Source organism: Podarcis tiliguerta (assembly GCF_965153285.1).
Source record: "Podarcis tiliguerta genome assembly, chromosome: 1".
Taxonomy (NCBI): Eukaryota; Metazoa; Chordata; class Lepidosauria; order Squamata; family Lacertidae; genus Podarcis; species Podarcis tiliguerta.
The window spans coordinates 84,996,194-85,016,402 of NC_139534.1; the positions used below are offsets into that span (position 1 = coordinate 84,996,194).

A 20,209-nucleotide genomic window follows, 5' to 3' on the forward strand; every position below is an offset into this window, starting at 1 on the left:
CTGTGGCAAAGCTAAGACATGAAGCCCGATCTCCCTCATCCAAGCCCAATCCTGCCCTGCTGACTAAAGAGGTTCAGAATGGCTCTAAGAGGCTGGGTACCCCAGGCAGTGTGGTGCAGTGGTCGGAGTGTCATACTAGGCGACAAGGAGTCCGAGGTGCAGACTTTTCTCAGCTCCCTTGTGTATCTGTGTGCAGGTACCATGTGTGGCCTCAGGGCCATGCCCCTACGGACTATGCCAAGTGGCGGACAGCCACGGTGCCCTATCGCGTGGAGTGGCAGCTGCACTTTGAGCCTTACGTTGTAGTGAGGCGCGACTGCCCCCTGTATGACCAGAGATTTGTCGGTTTTGGCTGGAACAAGGTGTCTCACATCATGGAGCTTGACGCCCAGGTGAGTGTGATGCTTAATGTCTCCCGCAAGGATGCCTCTTTATACGTTCCCTGAAATCCAGGGCTGGGGTGTGTGGCTTCCGAGGGAGCCGGCCTTTCCAGCAACTTCATGCCTTTTTGTAGGAGAATGAGCTGCTGGTCTTGCCCAATGCCTTCATGATCCATATGCCTCACGCACCCAGTTTTGACATCTCCAAGTTCCGCCTGAGCTCCACTTACCGCGACTGCCTGGAGACCCTGCGGGAGGAGTTCCACCAGGACCTGTCGCGCAAGTACGGCGCCGCTGCACTCAAATACCTCACCGCCGAGAGAAGCCTGTGAACGGCAAGACGCACACCAAAGGACAGTCCGTGCAAGGCAACACATGCCCTGCAGAGGAGGGACAGCGGACCACGCTCGTGTCCTGGAGCAGTTCAGACCTACGGCAGAGCCACCCTCCCAATAGTAGCCGGGTGCTACACACTTTGTCTAAGTTGTGGGTACAATTGCAGCCGGTTGGGTTGGGGCAGGTGGCATATCGTTCATGGCTATGGAGCCAATCAAAACAATGCTCCCAATCTAAATCAGGCAAGTTACATACATTTGTGTACACCTGTTTCCAAATTGAGGGGGGAAGCATGGGAATGAAGAGGAGGGAAGGTGTGCTCCTGAGCAGCCACTTCCTGTTGGTGTAGACGGTAATGAGGACAGACCAGTGGCCTGACTCTAAGGCAACTTCCTCTGTTGCTGTTTTGAAGGTGGGCCTTTCCCACCCCATGAGCCTGATGCCTTAATACAGCTACAGTCACCTGTTTCCTGTGGTAGAAACGTAGAGTGGTTGTGGAAATTGAGACTTCTACTAATGTGTTGTGTCCCTCTATCAGTGTAGTAGCCCCATCCTAATTCCAGCTCTTTCATTTGTCCCCTCCAAGCCAAAACCAATTAGTCAATTATGACTAAATCATATAAAGTGAGCATCTAGAAAATCTTATGTGAGCTATTCTTATACATGTGGCAAGAGGGACTGTAATAATAATAATAATAATAATTTATTATTTGTACCCTGCCCATCTGGCTGGGTTTCCCCAGCCACTCTGGGCGGCTTCCATAGAAACAAAAAATACAGTAAAATATCTCAGATTAAAAACTTCCCTGAACAGGGCTGCCTTAAGATGTCTTCTAAATGTCAGGTAGTTATTTATTGCTTTGACATCTGATGGGAGGGCGTTCAACAGGGCGGGCACGACTACCGAAAAGGCCCTCTGCCTGGTTCCCTGTAGCTTTGCTTCTCGCAATGAGATGTATGCATATACAGGCAACCCAGTTTGTGCATGGGTTGTGTTTCAAGGTACTGTGCATGTCGGTGGAGCATGCATAAGCCCACCCCGCCCTGTCACACCATCTTGCAGGTCCAAAACCAGTGTATGTGTGCACAGTTGCACGTTCTTTGAACCCATGGAAAACAGGAGTTGCCTGTACCCTGCCTTTTACAAATCTGCATAGCCTTCCTGTTGGTCATGGATCAGGGCTTTACTGATGGGAAAAGGATGGTGTGGGACCTATTCTGAAAGAGTTTAAAGTGGGGAACCTGAGGTCTAGGGGCTGCATGTGACCCTGCTTATCTCTATGGGTGCGGCCTTTCCTTTCCTTTTTATGATGTGTTTGTAGAGAAGCCCTGCACTGGAATAGAAAATATTTTAGCACAGGGTTTCCCTACACACACACAGCTACACAAGGAAGAAGAGTCACAACTGTTGCTTCACCCACATTCTGCCTTCGGTGCTATTGACCACCACCAAGAAATGGGGCTGTCAGGGGTGTTGGTAAGGAACCTTGTCTCCAACCTGCCTTGCGCTTACTTCATGGATAACGTTACTACCTAGAAAAAAGCCTAGTGTAAGGAAAGCCAGGTCCTTGTTCCAGGGGCTATATAGCGCACATGCTTTGCTGTGAATACATGGCTGAAACCAAGTCCCTTTAGTCCAAACGAACTTCTTTCCAACAGGGTTCAGGCGAGGATCCTTGAAAATGTGTAAGCAGGGCATTTTGGAAAAAGCCCAAACGCTGCTTGCCTATTTGCCCCCCACCCCCACAACTAAAATGCGGGTGTAGTTCATCTCACCAGAGTTAAATAGAACCTCTTATCATGGCTAAAAAGGTAAAGGTAAAGGTACCCCTGCCCGTACGGGCCAGTCTTGACAGACTCTAGGGTTGTGCGCCCATCTCACTTAAGAGGCCGGGGGCCAGCGCTGTCCGGAGACACTTCTGGGTCACGTGGCCAGCGTGACAAAGCTGCATCTGTCGAGCCAGCGCAGCACACGGAAACGACGTTTACCTTCCCGCCAGTAAGCGGTCCCTATTTATCTACTTGCACCCAGAGGTGCTTTCGAACTGCTAGGTTGGCAGGCGCTGGGACCGAGCAACGGGAGCGCACCCCGCCGCGGGGATTCGAACCGCCAACCTTTCGATCGGCAAGCCCTAGGCTCTGTGGTTTAACCCACAGCGCCACCCGCGTCCCTCTTATCATGGCTACTACTCAGTAAATCTTGTTTAGCTTGATGTTGCACATCATTGCCAAACCTACTTTCCCCCTCCCATGGAGGAACGCAAGTCTTGCCCTTCCTATATCTGCTGGAATATGGCCTTGATCAGCTGCTTTCCTGAGTAAATATTAGCTCAAACTGTGTTTGTATGATCAGGACCAAGGACTGCACAATTGGGCCTTGTGCAGGAGTCCATAATGGAATCAGATTGTCTTCAGTCTAGATGCATTTAAGTGTCACAGATGATTACAGATTAAGTCTGTGCAACCATGGAAGTAGGCAAGTCATTGCATGCAGGCTGCCGTCCTGATAGCTGCTTGGTGAACCTGATGCTCGAAGGGACTAATTCCACTTCTTGAAAAAAGGAACACATGAGCATCTTGCTGTATCTGCAACTGACGTAGGGTCTGTTAATGAATGCTGCAGCTGAATGTCTGTGCTGGGAGCAGCTTCAGCCCAGCCATGGTCCACAATTATCAAACACTGGAGCACAAGGATGGAGATGTAACGGGAAAACTCTTTCCTTGCTGTTTATATAATTTAAGGTGATTTCTCACAAGCTGTAAATGATTTGGGTGTCATAGATTTTCTGGTAGTTTCTCTCTTTGGTTCTGGAGTCTGTCTAGGGTCTTCTGCTGCTGGGCGCTTTGATTTTTCCTTTGACTTCCTGGAATTCAAGAGCTTCCAAAGTGCTGGGATTAGTTTTCCATCCCTCTAGACAGGCTGATGTAAACGCTGAAACTGTCCCACACTGAGCACTGTACAGCATGGGCACAAGTATTCCTTTTTAAAAAACATTAAAGTTTTGAGGAAAATCCTTTTCAAGCTGCTGTGAGAGTTGTTTGGTTATTATGTCCACATAGTATTAATGCTTTCCTCATTTCTACTAGTCATGAAAATGAGGAACAGGGGAGAGAACAAACTAGAGAAACAATTCCTTCAGAGAACTCTTGGCTACAACCCACAAATCTGCCAGGGACAGGAAAGTATTCTGCATGGTATCCAACTTTCTTTTACTCGAAGTAGATCCACTGAAGCTAGGGAGCCTTAGACAAGTTAATTAGTCATCATTTTCAACAGGTCTACTTTCTGAGTAAAACTTAGTTACCACCCACCCACTTGGCACAATCCATACAGGAAGCTATTACCAGAAGTTGAAGCCCAGTTGACTTACTCTACAGCCCTTATAGGATCAAGCTGTCAGTGACTGCAGTAGACTTTGCCAAGTTCAGGTCATTGCCAACTCTCCTTGCAGGTCCAGGGCGCTTTAAAGAAGGGAAACTGAAGCCCAGACTCTTTACCATTATAAAACTTTATATTTTATTTTTCTGTAGGCCAAGAAATAATAAGTATAGGAGGGGTTCAGCTTTGCAGGCATGCTGTAAAGGTCCCCTACCTGCTTTTGTGGCTAATCAGCTGTGATATCATAGATATTGCAAACCTTTAACTGCTCAGAAGAACAGCCTCAAAGTGTAGAATGAGGAGGACTGGAGGGAAGCATAAGGTCAGTACAGCTGGGAAAAGACCACATTGCATTGGAGGATTTTGAAAATGGGAGAAAGGAGCTCAATATAGGATAGCAGAGCACTAAATGGACAAAAGACTCTTGCCTATACTATAAGTATGCGATGGTGAAGAAAACTGTTGCAATGGGGCCCCAGGGGAAAAGGCCAAGTGAGGAGAATTGAAAGGATGGGAGAGGGGAGCTGAAACGCAGCTCTGAGTGTTCTCTATTTATATGGGGCATGCACTAGAAATACAAGACAGAATTAGGCCTCGGGCTAGCCTTAGTTTCATTCAATTATGTATTCTTAGCTCCCTGGCAGTACCCCTGCCATGATTGGCAAGCAGCCGCCTTTCCAAATCCTGGAAGTGCCAATATTGATCTGCCTGCAGTGTCTGCACCTTTAGGGTGTGGCACAACATACCTGTTTGCAGTTAAACCTTCAGCTTTGATGGGAGAAGCTGCATTTCTCTTCGTTTGCAGCTTCAGTGTGGACAAAGCAAAGGGGGGTCAGCACACATGAACACAGCTGCATGATAAACAACTAGAGACAATAGATTTCATAGTTTTATTTAGTAAAATGTTAAATAAATACAAATTGATCGTTTATTCTGGACCCCTTCTTTTTCTTCCCACCTTAATAGACTAAAATCTAGACACAATTGTACCAAACCCACAAGGGACTGGAAGGCTACAGAAAAGAAGGCAGCAAAGAGACTGCAAATCACTATGAGCACCAGGCTATTCAATTTCTTAAAAAAAGAAAAAGAAAAACTTAACAAAAAAGAAACCCACCTAACCAACAGAAGTCATGCATCCATATAACATTCACAGGGTGTTGATCTGTGAAAGCAATATTGTGCCCAGTTCACTTAAAGGTATGGGAACTCAGGATGGATGCAGAGGCAGTACGAGTGAGGTTGAGTTTATCTGGCACAAACATCAGGAGAAGAAGAGATGGGAGGATGCTGGCTATGTATGAATCAATACATCAGTGTACATGGGGGAGGAGGGTTTAGAAACCCACTGCCTTAAAAACAAAGGCTGTGAATTTCCTTTTAGGGTCATGGCCTCTTTCACAGACCACTTATTTCAAAGAGTCCTTATTCCAGTTACTAGAAATATTCTGGCTTCAACAATGGTCTTGAGACACAGATGGGATAGTTGGCTAGTAAGCAGCCCACTGCCGTTTCCTCTACTACCGAAGAATGGAATGAAACTACAACATAAGCCACAGGTGAGTGTAACATCCAACAAACCACTTGGACTTGACAGAGTAGAAAAGCTAAGGACTATTCAGTATTTGCTAGTTCAGATATGACCAAACTGACATACAATTTCAAGATAAAACTTTATTGATAATGCCCATTCTTAGTCTTGGTTCACTTCTCACAGGCCTGTTGTTCTTAATGTAAATTGGCACTAATAGGACTTTTCAATTGGTGTACTACTGAAAGACTCCAATGCAACCAGCAAGGGTGTGTAGACCCCTGCTGTTCAATCCCATAGGAAGAGTGAAGAGTGAGGGACCAGCTTAGCCCAATCCTTGCTACAGCACGTTCTCTCAACAAGGCGCCTTCCTTCACTGTGGGGATGTACAGGTGTGGCACTGTGGAGTGAGCAGACTCCCCAGCAGATTGGGATGCAGGTACAGCACTTATTGCTGGGGGAGTGGAGGGTGGACTCAACACTCACCCTCTAGGCTCACGTAACTGAGCTGCAAAGGGAGCCCTGGCTAAACTCAAGCGGAGCATGTGCTAGGGGAAGGGGGATGATAAATGCCAGGGTCAATAACTATTTATTCCAACCACAATAAAAATGGAGGTGCTGTGCAGAGCCATTTCTAAAAGCTGCCAACACTGATGCAGATAATGACAGCTTCACCTGGGAATGTTTGCTGTTGTCCATTCTTGGTCACGTAAAGAAACACTCAGCACCTGGGCAAAATTATAGACCCCATAACAAAGAGGCTTCTTATCATCCTCAGCTGATGGGAAGGAAATTAGATGCTGTAATTGTCACTGAGTTTAGGCCTTTCTGTTTTTGTTACCTGCAATGTCATTTGCAGAGGGTTAAACCGGGATTTAGTACATAATTGAGCATTGTTGTAACCTGCATACATATTAGAAAACAAGTAAAAAAAAAAAGCCTCCTAAACTTTATTGGGGGGAGGGGGAGGCATTTCTGCTTACCCTGGACCCAGATACAACTGTGGGACTTCCCCCTTATACTTAGAAGTGTGTGGGACACAGGAAATAGCTGCATTTGCAAACCTGTTTGAATGGGGACACTGTTAGATGTACACTGCATTGCTGGATTGACCAAGGGCACCAAACTAAAATAGCAATGTTACAGTGCTGGGGCTGGGGGGGTTGAAAGTACACAGAATTGTTGGGCCGAATGAGAGAAATGTTTTTGCACAAGTACTGCCTATCATCTTCTAATTTGTATTTTCCAATCACAAATGCATGGGCTATGCTTGCTGCAATTTCCCAACAACTAGGAAGCTGTAGTTATTCTTGTGACAGTGTCTCTTCAGTAAAAAAAAAAAGATTAAATCTGGTACAAGACTTCTTTAGCACCAGGAAAGTCACAAGTTCAAATAGGTTCCACCTTACAACAACTAATGGAGTCTGACCACACAATCCATTATTTCCATTTTCAATTGCAAATAAAAACTCCCAGCTGCATCCTCAAATATGGATGGGTACTCTCTGGACTTTGCTGCACCAGCCCATGAGCATACACCCTGACATTCACACAGCGTGCCACAAATGAGCCAAGGCAGCAGCAGGCAACTCCTGCAGAATGTTTAGGAGTAGGATGTAAATATGCAATGTCATCTGCATGCAAGCAACTAGCCAGGATCCAGCCTTCAGGTGCAGAACACTGTCCTCTCATCGTACTAATTATGTTTCTGAATTCTAAGAAAATCAGGGTGACAAACTTGTTACCCTGATGAACAAAGATACTGTGGTTCCCCTACGTTTTCTCAAGGCAAAAGGAAATCTGACACATCTGCTACCCAAGCAAGGATCTTTCTGCACAGCCAGACAAAACATGCCCAAACTTTATTTTCTCCTTCTGCTATATTTCCAGAAGCCAAATCCCTCTTAAACTTAGGTGGCATTTCCAGGACAGGAGACGCCAGCGAGGCAGGGGTGAAGGGGCAAGGAGAGAAGTACACACCAAATCAGAAGAATGACACAATTAAAGTTTCACAAGAGTCCCTTGCTGCTCTTCACTTTAAACTAGCTGATCACTCCAGTGCTGCAGGCTAAGCAAAGTTGTACTACAGATGTCACTAGTCAAGAGAGGCCAAATGTAAAGTAATCCCCCCCCTCCAAAAAAAACACCCCATGGCTAAATCCAAAGCAAGGTTTCAACACATGGGAGACCTTAGTATAATAAATTGTTTTCCCTTCAGAAAGTACAGGGGTTAACTGTGAGCCCCATTGTGGGGGCATAAAGGTAGCATGTTATTAATACTACTTTGTTGAGGCACAGTTTTTAAATTGCTTAAAAGTGGAAGGTAGCAGACAAATGCCCCTTCCTCAGGGCAGATCAACACATGACTCTCTCCCCCTTCCCCTTACAACTGCCTTGCACTGAGCTCTCGTCTTCCCTCTCTGCACTGTGTGGTACAACTTTTCATGACCTGACGACACTGCAGGGTTTGCAGAACACAAAGGAGGCAGAGAATTCAATACAAGATCACTATTTTTGGCACCTGTTCCATGTTTAAGATAAAGCGAATAGTTCTGCACTCCCCGCACCTTACATCATAGGCTAAGAGGGCATGATGGCCATTGCCCCAATTCATGCATGTGTGGCCATTCTGAACGAACCTATGGCTTTAAGGGAAAAGAATACAAGGATGGCAAGTGTGTTTGGTGAGGGGAAGGAAGGGCCACATGAACATGGGAACAGCTGAAATCAGAAATCCCATTCGCCTGCCTCTGTCAACAGCCAACACCAATTTATCAACCAGAAGAGGGTAATTGGCTTCCTCCTGTTCCTTGCTGCTGGAAATCCAGCTTCTGGCCTGAAATACAAGGACTTGTCTATTTTTCACCCGTTACACTCAGAATATCTAAATGTAGGTTTGCAAATTGCATGACCCATCAAGCCAAATGCAAACCACCCAACACACACGGTTGCTTGTTTGCTGCACTCAAAGGCAGACAAAATCAGGAGGATTATCAGGGATCTGGTGGGCTACATTTGTCTTGGTAGGTCACAAGATGAAAAGGCCTCTCAAACATGCCCCCAACGATATTTTGCTCTGTGTATTGCTATAAAAAGTGTTATTTCCTCTGAGCAATTTTCCTGATTGGCTGCCTTCTGGCTTTACTTGCTAATAACACCAGGTACTTCGAAAGCTGCCAACTTCACTACGGAGTATCAAAAGTCAAATGGTAAGGCCTGATCTTTTTCAAACGTAAAGCTAAGGCTATTTGACACAAATTGTCCTTACTCTTCACTGATATGTATAGTGATAAAAAATCAGCTGCTGGACCGTGAGCATAACTGAGTGTCACTGAGGAGTCCTTGAGGGACAAGACTGGAGGCTAGAAGTAAAGAAACCGCCACAAACCATGAGTGGCAGGAACAAAATTCAGGTGATTATGTAAATAAAGTGCATTAGGATGCATAGTTCTTCAACACAGAATAGTAAAAGCATGGCAGCACCATCACTGGCTGTCTGACAGAGGAGAGACTTTCTAACATGGACCCGGGCTGACTGCCATGACTTACGCCAACATGAATGCTGCCATGGAAGTGAAAGGGTATGAAATATTGGCCGTTTGCACTTGTCTATGCAAAGGTGGCTATTTCAGACTCGCTCATCTCATGTCCAGCACCAGCATTTTAATAGCATGAAATTACTGCGACAATTTGCTTCAGAAGACAGACAAGCTGTGCTAAGCAGAGCCAGATCTCAACGCTAAAATCCTTTGTCTCCACGTTCTCCCTATAATCTAGGTGCTATAACGACAAAGATTTTTAAATGCTGCCAATGCTCTCTTGTGCTTTTAAGCACAAGAGTTAATTAGGAGAGCTTAACAGAGGAGAAATTCCACCAGTTGGAGGAAGGTTTTGCAGACTGGATGCAGTTCAATCCCACAGGCTATTTGAATGGCATGACAATCTCTCGACACTTACCCCCAAGGCATTTTTCAAACAGAAACACAGCAGAATGGCAACATCATAAGCAAAACCTGTGTTAAAAAATTCTAAGTACACAGCATTTTCTCCAGTTCTGACACCTTTTTAATAGAAATCACTTGTTTAGGAAACAAATAGCACTTTTGTAATTTTTACAATGTTTCTTACCTTGATCTTATTTTTAAGTAACACTAGGAAGACCTCAATATCTTTTTTCTTTTTTAATTTAAAAAAGTTGTTTTTCCCCCAGATACAAAGATTTTGCCCTTGCATAAAAAACAGTGCCCAAAACGATGACACACGGACTCACAAAGACTCACTGTATCTCACTGACACTATTACTTCTAATCTATACCATGCAAGGTCCCATCTACCTCTTTAATCGGACTGTCAGCCTGAAAAAAACAGCTTTTCTATTCCTTACATTTGTAACCAAAAGAGAAAGGAAACAAAGGAAACAGGCATTTAAATTTTTTTTGTTTTTTTTTTACTATTTGGGCCATATGTTTGGGACATGTGCTGTACTGTTTGGAATATCACTTTTGCTTGACAAGTGTACCAAAAAAAAAAAAAAGTTGGAATTTTCATTTCAGTCGTGACCCGCTTTTCTGAAACCCCCGTCTGATTATATTAGTCCCCCTCCCTTCTCCTTTTCCTCAGCAAAAGCTTCCTGGGCCAATGTGATGCCCAAACCAGCAATTTATTTCACTTGTCTATTTGGAAAAAAAAGTGGATAAACCCAAAGCTGCCAATCTAGTAATCCCCAGCCTGAGTGTGCACTAGATACTTAGTGAAAAACCCTTCCCCATTCCTTTTTGTCTCTCCTGTCAAAACAATAGTGAATACTGCTTACTGGATAGGCTTGGTCCCCACTCCCACCACCCCGCCCCCTCTGGACCCTAGGACTTGTTAATTCATATTTCTGGATTTTTGGTTTAGTAGTACGGAGAATTCAGAAACAGGAAAAGCCCACAGGCTCTTTGGACTTGAAGTTTCCTTAGCTAAACAAACTGGTCTGCAGATAAGATTTGAAACCTGCTCCTCCTCCCTGCTCCCCACCCCCAAATAAAAACAAAAACAAAACAAACCTAGAGTGGCTGTGGAGGCTGCTGCAGGCACACACTGGTGTAAAAGAGAGAAAGAGAGAGAGAGAGAGTAAATATATTATTTAACTTGGCATGGTGCTGGCAAAGAACCTCCAGCTGGCACTATTCATGTAACATGGTCCAAACTTTGCACGTACACACAGAATAAGGAGGATCGATTGGCAACTCTGGTGCTGCCTGGCACAAGCCTCTTCGCGCTCTTTCTGGAACCAAAGAGTTCTGCGCTGTCCAGAAGAAATCCAGCTTTTCTTTTCTAGAGTTTTATTGTTTTGCTCTTCTGCCTCGCCGCCATCTCCCCCGGCTCCTTCTTCCTGTGCTATGTTATTTAGTCTCGTCGCCCTTGGTACAGTTCACCATGCAGCTCTGGGAGGGGGAAGAGGCTGGGGTGGAGGCGGCGGCAGCCTTTGCGTTATTGGTGGAGTCCATGCCATTGGAGATGGCGACGGAACTGCCCTCAGAGTTTATGGGTTTTGAAAGGTTGATGCCCTGGATGAGGCGAATTAACTGTTTTACCTTCTCCAATGAACTGTGCATTTCCTTCTGTTTTGCCAGGATGGTGTTCTTCATTTCCATACATTTCTGAAGCAGATTGGAACGACATTGCATTAATGAGTGCGCTCATTAAAAAAAGGCCCAAACGAGAAAGCAAAGGGATCCCAAGATCCACAAGGGACTGCAAAAACAGATTCTTTGTCAAAGCACCTGGTGGATACAACATGGCTCCCATACCAAATATAGCCCACATAGCAAACCAAAGAGCTCAAAGAAAGCAAATGCTATTTCACAGCCACGACTACAGCATATAGATTACAACTATGACTTAGCAGAGAAAAAGAAGCTCTAACAAACATAAGAAGCCGCTGAGACTTTTAAAAAACACCACCACGACAAAGCTGTGGTGAAGCATGGCTCAGAACTGATACTGTGATTGGTCACAGTAAACAGTCATTTTCTAAGATTCACGGCTGTAGCTTCTAGTGGAACACAGAGGATAAACAAACCATCATTTAGCACAGCAATACTTACTGTTATAGAATTGCTGAGCTGTTTGACTTTCTGTTCTAGCTGCTCCCTTTCCTGTTTTAAATCTGAACTCCATTTCAGTAATTTCTGTTTTTCCTCTTCTTTTGCTGTGAAAGAGAGTACATCAATTGTATCAATTATGCCCTGCAGATGGGATCTCTCAGCTGTTTTGCACAATGGAAAGCCAGTACTGGACCATACCTGAAGCTGCAGGTGCAGACATAAAGAGAGTCAGATGAAGCTGTCATATCCATTTCATTACTGGGGTTATCATGCAGTCAGCTCTTAATTTCCTTCTGAAAACAAACATCCTACTCCCTTCCTCAAAGTAACATTTTCCAAAGAAAAGAAAACCAAGCCAAGCCCTGCACCATTTTCTTACCTGCTTTGTATGCAATATATGAATGAACAATTGCTAAAGTTCCTGGCCACGGGATTGCTTCTTCTTTCTTGAGCATCTGAAAGAAAGGAGAAGGAACACTTGGCTGACGTGTTCTACCTCTAGGAAAGATGACACACGCTAAAGGGTTTCTTTCACAACAACTATTGAAATCAATGCCATTCTCTTCTTAAGCCCTCCCCAGGCAATAAAACAACTTAAAATCCCCCTTTGTTCTACTCTTGGGATGCTGTTAGTTCTGGTCCGGGACAAGGAGCCTGTTGCTTTGTTGACATGTGATGGGTGTGGGAGGCCAATGGGATAAAGAAATGAACCAGACTATATCCACATATCAAAAGGAGGGAGAGGAAGACTGTGCTGCAGTGCTATCAAGTGCATGGGGATAACACGTAACCTTTCAAGAACTAAATAAAAAACACAAATTTCATAAAATGGTAAGGAAGGGTAGCCTTGTTGCTTTAGAGTCTACATTAAAAAACAAGATGAAGGCAATTACATGATCACTTCTATGCTTGGTTGTTTCAGCAGGCAAGCATTCAGCCCCTAAAGAATTAATTAAAAAAAATAAAAATCCCTAAATGGATAACAAAACAGTGAGGCACTCGTAGGAAGAAGGGGAATTGTGTTACTAATCACTAAAACATATGTGCCTGTGATATTCACAACCAGCTTATACACAGCACTCACAATAGTATGCTGAAATGGGGAGCGGGGAGGGGGGAAGGAAATTCCAAGCAAAAGAATACTGAGGTTTGAGTACTGGGGAAATTCTTCAACGGAAGCATTATCCAAAAAAGATGCCTGATCCACAACTCAACACGCACCTCGAGCAAGTAAACATTGCATTTACTGCACACACAAAAACCTCCACAATAGTTTGGGAAGACCCTCAAGATTTAATAGCATGAAATACTCACACATCTGTGCTAAACCTCCCACAAGGGAAGACTGTTTAATCACCATGTCAGCAATTTTGTACATTCCCTTGCATCTACAAACATTTTCTGCTGATGAAATTTTAACAAGCTGAACAGGAATGAAGAGACAACATATCTGATCTTAAAACTTGCCAGTAGAGTGGATTGTGACTTCATGATTCATAAACTGCTGATCTAATTAGCTAAAGGAAAAACACTCTGATAGCAAAGAGCAGTCTCCGTGGAGAAAACTACATGTTACTTTGGCAAACATGCATTTCCCACAAATGTGTTTGTTGGTTAACAGCAATGCAGGAGTAGCGGGGCATTTCCAGAAGAGAATTGGTGGGTGGGAGACGGGTGTTTAATCATGTGGTTATTCATCACAAAACGTTCCTCCCCAGCTGGGCTTATTTTTGCTCTCAAAGCCAGCTATGGGGAAAGATTTAGCATCTATCTCATGCCTGCTAACTCTCACCTGTAAAATGCCCTGTGTCCCTGCATTATCATGCAAACATTGGTTTTCCAGCATGTAGCTTTGTCCTAGACCTTAAAATACTGGACCTTCCAACACATGTATTGAAGAATGAAGCTAACATTATATATATATTGTGGAAGCAGAAATAGATAAAGATGCAAGTGGATCACAGGGAATCTTCCCCGTAAGTCTTCGAGCTTTGCCATGGCAAATAAATGGCTGTTTAGTACCCTGAGATGTGGAACAGAAAAGCAAATGTTTGATGGCTTTGAATTTGTGAGGCCATTTCCATTCAGGTCAGATATTTTCGCCCTCTCAAAGTCTAAGCCATGTGCCCCACCCATTTTGTCAAAAGCAGAGAACCGTTGCGAGAGGCTTCCCCTTTTGTGTCAAACAATACCTGGTCTTGACATTTGGGACAGATCCACATGCCCTTGGGAATAGTTTTCAGAGGTGGGTCCAGACAGTCCAAGTGATACACACGTGAGCACGTGTCACACATCAGCAACTGCCCACTTTTCCTGCAAACACTGCAAAAATCTTCATGGATATCACCCTATAAAATTAGAGGGGGGAAAGGGAACTTACAAACTTTGAAAACTAAATTCCAGTTCAAAGTAAAGTCCTAAGTGAATGAAATCCCCAAAATAATATCCTTTTCATGAAGCACAGAAAGAAAGCCACCAAAGGGTGCCTGACGATTAGATCCACTTTCTTCAGACAGAAAAGAACCACAAGGAACGTCAAGGGCCACAGCTTCTTCAAATGCCACCATGTCTACCCTAGTACAATTTCAAACTATAAAGCACAGATCACTTATTTATATAGTTAAGAATCACACCCATCTTATTTTCAAGTAAGTGAAATTAAATGTGGGGTGAAAGTCCCAGTGATCCACTGTATGGAAAACATTTTAAAAGTGCCGCAATAGGTTCGGTTCTCCAGGAGGTGCAGAACTTGTCACCCATGTTTAACTTAATGCTGGGTGGGATTAGACAACGTCTGAGAGTGTGCTGTCATCACCATGCTGATGACACACAGCTCTTATGTCATCTTCTGCAGGTAGGCAGTGGACCTGCTGATTGGTGACCTGTCATGATAATGAACTGGATGAGGACCAATGACATGAGTCTTAATCCAGCCAAGAGGGATTAGCAGGTGGATCTTCTGACCAGGTGAATGGCATGCAATATGCTCTTGGCAGGGTGAGACTCATTCTGAAAGGTCCATAGTCTGAGTGTCTTCCTGTATCCACTGCTGTCACTTGAGGGACAGGTGGCCCTGGTAGTGCAGAATGCTTTAGCTTCTGTTTTTTGTTACAAAAAAGTTAAAAACCAAAAGATTGTAAGTCACTTGCAGTGTAATTGAAACCTAGGATCCACTGGGATGATAGAATTTGGATATGGCAGATCTCAATGGATGCTCAGCCGGTGGATCTTAAGAAGGTATCACTTACACTAGCACAAGTTCCCCCCAGAAGGGGGCATTCTGGAGATGTGGCAGAGCAAGGAGAGACTTACACCTCTTCCAAACACCTTCTGTCTCAGTCAAGTGACCCAGCAGCCCAGCCAATGTAGCTGGCAAAGAGCGGCCTATTCCTTCTGAACTGAGTTTGGAATAGGGGTAACTTTTGCCACTGTAACATGCTAGCATTATTTATGCTAGCTTTCTATAGTTAGGATTGCTCCATTAGAGACTTTTGTAGTAAGCAACTAATAATTTAAATCCAACACTAGTAGCCCAATCCAACACTAGGAGCTCACTATACTGAGGTGCTTATTTTGTTTGGGGACAGAGTACATAAATCAAATAGTGAATATGAATATTCCAGTGCTGGAGAGGAGTGAAACTAACACATATACAAGGAATAAAAGCTAATATCATTAACCATGATGGATAAGAGAGATTTGCTGTGGTGGTTGCTGCTGCTATTGTATGTCTTTATTTTCAATGGCTATATGACCACACTGGATTGATAAGCCTCTAAGCAAATAAGCAAAATCTGCACAGCTATAGGGGCAGAAAATTGTACTAATTGTGAGCAGTGAAGTCATGGCCATTTCTAGGTGCCTGTGACATCTGTACAGCCTCATTCCACGCAACACGCCAAATCAAAACAAGAAAGCAAGGGGATGGGTTAGGCAGGTGGGGGCCAGAGATAAAATATAAAATTAATGCTTTCTATTGGCAAAAGAACTGTGGTCTACACGTTGGCAAAATGTGATATCTGGGGAACAGCACTGAGGAGAAAGCCTGCCTGGATTCTCTGCAAATATGAGTAAGATCTACATATTTATTGTGCAATAAAATTATTGTTTGCAAAAGGCTATGGAATCTAGCCTTGGGCATGCTTAGCATGAGCATAATCATAATTTCACCTGGGTGCTACCTCTTAAGGTAGCTACAGTCTTTCCTAAGAAATGTGTTTCATGGGCCATCATCTTTTCAATATTTTGGAAGTAGAAGGCACTGCTTGCAAAATTAAGGTAATGCACCACTTTAAGCCTAGTATAACTTTAACCTTGGTGCATCACTGCAATATCCAGTAATAGGTATACTTTTTCTGATTTATCTTACGTAAACTTGGCCTTTCGATAGAAGAGATGGAAAACCTTGACCAAACCAGACTAACACAAAACACCATCCCCAGCTGTAAAATGTAAACAAAGGCCCCAATACTACTTTTAATAGCAAGAACATGTCAGTTTTGCATGACTCTTTGCATTACTTTCCCTTCCTTATCTCTTCACTTTAGGATGCAAAATTCTTAGCAAAGCCATTTAGTTTCCTTTTCTCTCTTTCCTTCTGCCGTTACCATCTCATAGTTACTATTTTTATTTGTAGATCGCTGTACAAAAATGCAGAAAGAGAAGAAGAGCTAAAAAGAACAGAAATAAGGTAACAGAAAATGGCTTAATACATGAATTTCAATCAACTGAGGGCTGCTCTGGAAAATTGCTACATCCAAATCCCAATCTCTAATGCTTCCTTCAAATTCAGAATATAGGGATAAAATTTGAAAGAAATAAAAGTGTCACCGCCTCCTTAAAATATGTAATTCAATCTTCCATATCAAACTGAGCAGTGGTAGGATTTGAATTATGCCAGATGTTTTCTACTGCCTTACATAGCATGCTAATGTGCCCATCTTTATTAAGAATACATATTAAATGATGCCAGAATACCAACCACGGGCGGGTGGGAGGATATTACCCACAAACATTAGCTGAGGCTTAAACTTTGACTTTGAAAACCAAGCCTCTCTCTATTAATTCCTAAACTTACTGTGCTATCCTGACTTTGGCATGTAAAGATGCTTTGATTTTGCAAGTTCTAAATATCAAATGAGTCCTGGATTCCAATGTTCAAATTATGGGGGGAAGGGGGGGACTTAATGAAAACCTCACCTTTTATCCTTCAACCCCCCACCCAGCTTTTAAGTCAGTCATACTCCTCTCTGTAGCTTTCTACAGTAGTTGTAGTAGTAGCTAAGATGAGTTTCACTAAACATAACAGGGTTGGATCCCCTGTGACTTGAGCATTGTTGGGTTCTAAAGTAGTTCAATCTATAATAATACAGCCAGTTTCATATTGTCCACTCAACAGAGTTAAACTTTCATGTATCTCTTGAAGTGTTATGACTACCCAAACTCAAAAGGCCAACTTTTTTCTTGTATTTTGTGACTGCATGGAAGACAAACACAACGAGGTTTCCCTAGAACAGGGGTGGAGAGCATGTAGCTCTCCAAATACTGCTGAACTAATTTACAAAATCCCCTGACCTCTGGCTGTGCTAGCCAAGACAGCAACATATGGAAGGCCACAGATCCCACATCCTAGCCCTAGAGCGCCTGTTGAAGTGGAGCTGAAACCTAATGAGCATCTTAATCTGAGTAACTGATTATGGAAGTTAAAGATATTCAGAAGCTAACAAGATCAGAAGGTTGTACTCAGTTGTCTCCATTAATGGGCAGTACTCTGCACTAGCAGAGGTTTCCATGAATGGAAGGGAAGCAGTTTTCATTATCTTCTGGGGGCCACCTGCCCCGTCAACCTCCACAATCCTTTGGAGCAGACCAGGGAAGGTCAACGGACTGCAGAGAGATGGGGGGGGGGGGGAAATCAGCAAACAATGCCTGCCCCCATTCCATTAAAGGAATCCTATGTTGGATTAAGGAGTCTTCGGTGAGTGGAGGGACACAACTGAAAACAAACCTATTTACCATAAATTCTCCGAAAAACACACACCACTGAAGTGAAATAGGAGGTGAATTTCTGGAGGAAGCAATACATTCATGTGATGTGTGTACATGTTTGGTGGATGGATATTTAACAAAACACTCTAGGCTTGAAGGCTGATGGCTAATCAGAATTACATCATTACCGAAAGCTCAGAACATTATGTAAAAATGTGCAACAGACATCAACTGGAATGACAATGAGCTCACTGTCCTAGTGCTTTATTTATAAAACAAATGTGCTTAAGAATCTAGCAACCTTTGTCAAACCTGTTATAAGTAGAATGTGTTCATGTGCATGTGTGCACGCCATGCTAAAAAGTCAGCAGGAAAGTCTTCTTTGTTTGGATCAATTTTTACTACTGCCTTCTGATAGTTTGGGAGATTTCATGAATAATACAATACCTAGAGAATGAATGACTATGGCTCTTAACGCAGAACTTGCATCCTATAGGAATGCTGCCTGTTGATTTTATCTTTTGCAATACCCAGCAGTGCAGAAAAGATACTGATGGTGTTCCTGATTTGGCTATTCTTGGCTGCTTCAACAATGAGGCTACAGATACAGTTATGTAAGTTAGAGCAATCCTCAAGCTGCATATTTCATGAATGAGATGCAGAGGCTCTTAGCTCAGCAGCATAAAAAACAGATTGGAGGAACATCTAGTGCAGCCCACTAGAACATAAAAGTTATGCAAGTCTGATCGTGTGTAAAATGTGTTCATTAGTTGGGTCTTACAACCATGGAGCTATTTATTATGAGGAAACAAAGGTACAGAGAAGTGATGAGACTTGACCAAGGTTGTGAGTCCAGAACTTCCAATTCGAACCCACCTGTCATGAGAAGGATGGATTTACCTCCCACCCACACTCTCCAAAAACAGACAGTGCTGCAGATCAAGCTATGGGTTAGATCAACTTTAATTCAGCAACAGCCTGTGCTAAACTGGCAGAATAGGCAACTGGGCTCACATACCAGAAGGATACTTTCACAGAAAAGAAAACTTTCCCCCATATAGGTATGCAGAATCCATAAACGAGAAGCAACTGCCAGGTGTCAGTGAAGGCACTCACTCTGACTCCACTAACGCTGTGTCCAACTACCTTGAGCAAGAATTTCTCCTTACTTTATTGATTCAGTAATAATATGTAATTGTTCCTAAGGCTTCTGTGTGACAGGATTTGTTCTCCTCCTGCCACTAGATTGCTGAAATATATCACATATGCACTGTCTTTAATTCACTACATCACTGTGCATCTGGGAAGGGCTTATAGAACTTTGAAATATTTCCCCTTCTAACTCTACAATTCTACGATTCTAGGATATGAACATTCTGGCATGTCCTGTGGATATCATATAGATATATATATACTACTCCAGAGTTTGGGTGGGGGGTGAATAGGTACAGGTAGAAGTGTAGGGGGCTGAAGAAGGGGGTCATATTATTGCCGTTTACCATAATACCAGTGCATCTAAAGAACCAAATTCTGAAGTCTCCACGGTCTCTTCGAACAGCAAACCTCTCAGGAAGAATTACTTACGTCTGTGGAGCTGGGGCTGGGCAGGGACACAGGATGAACAGTTGCGGGGAAAGAAAATGTGGTCTCTGTCTTTTCATTTTCAGGGGAGTCAGGATGACTGGACAGAGGGGATGTGGGGGTCAGAGCCCCAAACCCCAGCACCGTGTTGTATTTAGGTGGACGACCTACACATTAACAAAAGGGAACAAAAAGGGGAGGGGAAATAATCTTACATACCTTTGGCCAGTGCTCCTCATTGGCTAGCATGAAAAAAAGGAAGTGATGTAGTACAGAGAAGAAGTTAGTATTATAGTCACGAGTGAAAGAAAGCCAAGTCAGGACTGTAAAGTTATTTTAAAGACACTTAAAGGAGAATTGTGTAAGGAAGGATGGTATCACAAGAGAGAAAACACATGCCTTCAGAAAGAGCGCTACTCCCAATATATCTCTATAACCACACTAATGTCTTTAACTTTTAACTTACCACCCCCAAATTCCCCTGGCAAAGAAAAGCTGCCATGATTTCTACCACTCTAATTTATCATGGTATCTCCATCACATTGTTATGACCATTGGTAAATCACCCTCAGTGAGCCTAAGGTGAAACCTACATCTAAATACCACCTTTGTGCTAAGAAAAACTCACAACATTCCACAAATGCCAGAGAAAATTATGGCCTGCAACCCCATGAGATCTCTCTCAGCAAAAGGAGCTGCATGGTAGCCTAGGTGGGAGAAAGCCTCAACAAAGCTAATCTGAAAGTATGAAGAGTTGTTAAAATCCTATCCTGCTGACTGTAGGAAGATATAACTCACGATAAAGTGTGCTATTATTCCAAGTGAAATCACAACACGGTAGGAGACACCAATCTTTGTCTTTTGCATTACCACTACTCTGATGATTGATGAGAGGCATATGCTCAGAGAGGAATATATATAT

The 20,209-nt window shown here is 43.4% G+C and overlaps 2 protein-coding genes across 19 annotated transcripts in view; one reads left to right on the top strand and one right to left on the bottom strand.

Annotated features, from left to right (window-relative positions):
• LARGE2 (LARGE xylosyl- and glucuronyltransferase 2) overlaps positions 1-3,738 on the top strand; it is a 46,688-nt gene extending 42,950 nt beyond the window's left edge. For all 14 annotated transcript variants that reach the window (XM_083455566.1, XM_083455564.1, XM_083455569.1 and 11 more), the window contains 4 exons: positions 197-392; positions 515-1,396; positions 1,670-2,528; positions 2,911-3,738. In XM_083455566.1, the coding sequence (XP_083311692.1) occupies positions 197-392; positions 515-712 (394 nt within the window). In that variant the 3' untranslated portion in view covers positions 713-1,396; positions 1,670-2,528; positions 2,911-3,738. The remainder of the gene's footprint in view (positions 1-196; positions 393-514; positions 1,397-1,669; positions 2,529-2,910) is intronic.
• Positions 3,739-4,971: 1,233 nt separating this feature from the next.
• PHF21A (PHD finger protein 21A) overlaps positions 4,972-20,209 on the bottom strand; it is a 127,843-nt gene continuing 112,605 nt past the window's right edge. For 3 of the 5 annotated variants that reach the window (XM_083455731.1, XM_083455729.1, XM_083455730.1), the window contains exons 14-18: positions 19,291-19,454; positions 13,911-14,066; positions 12,098-12,173; positions 11,719-11,822; positions 4,972-11,271 (exon numbers count right to left, since the gene is read on the bottom strand). In XM_083455731.1, coding sequence (XP_083311857.1) covers positions 11,014-11,271; positions 11,719-11,822; positions 12,098-12,173; positions 13,911-14,066; positions 19,291-19,454 — 758 coding nt within the window. In that variant the 3' untranslated portion in view covers positions 4,972-11,013. Of the gene's footprint in view, positions 11,272-11,718; positions 11,823-12,097; positions 12,174-13,910; positions 14,067-19,290; positions 19,455-19,506; positions 19,530-20,209 lie in introns of all 5 variants that reach the window. The other 2 variants (XM_083455733.1, XM_083455732.1) reach the window with 1 other exon arrangement.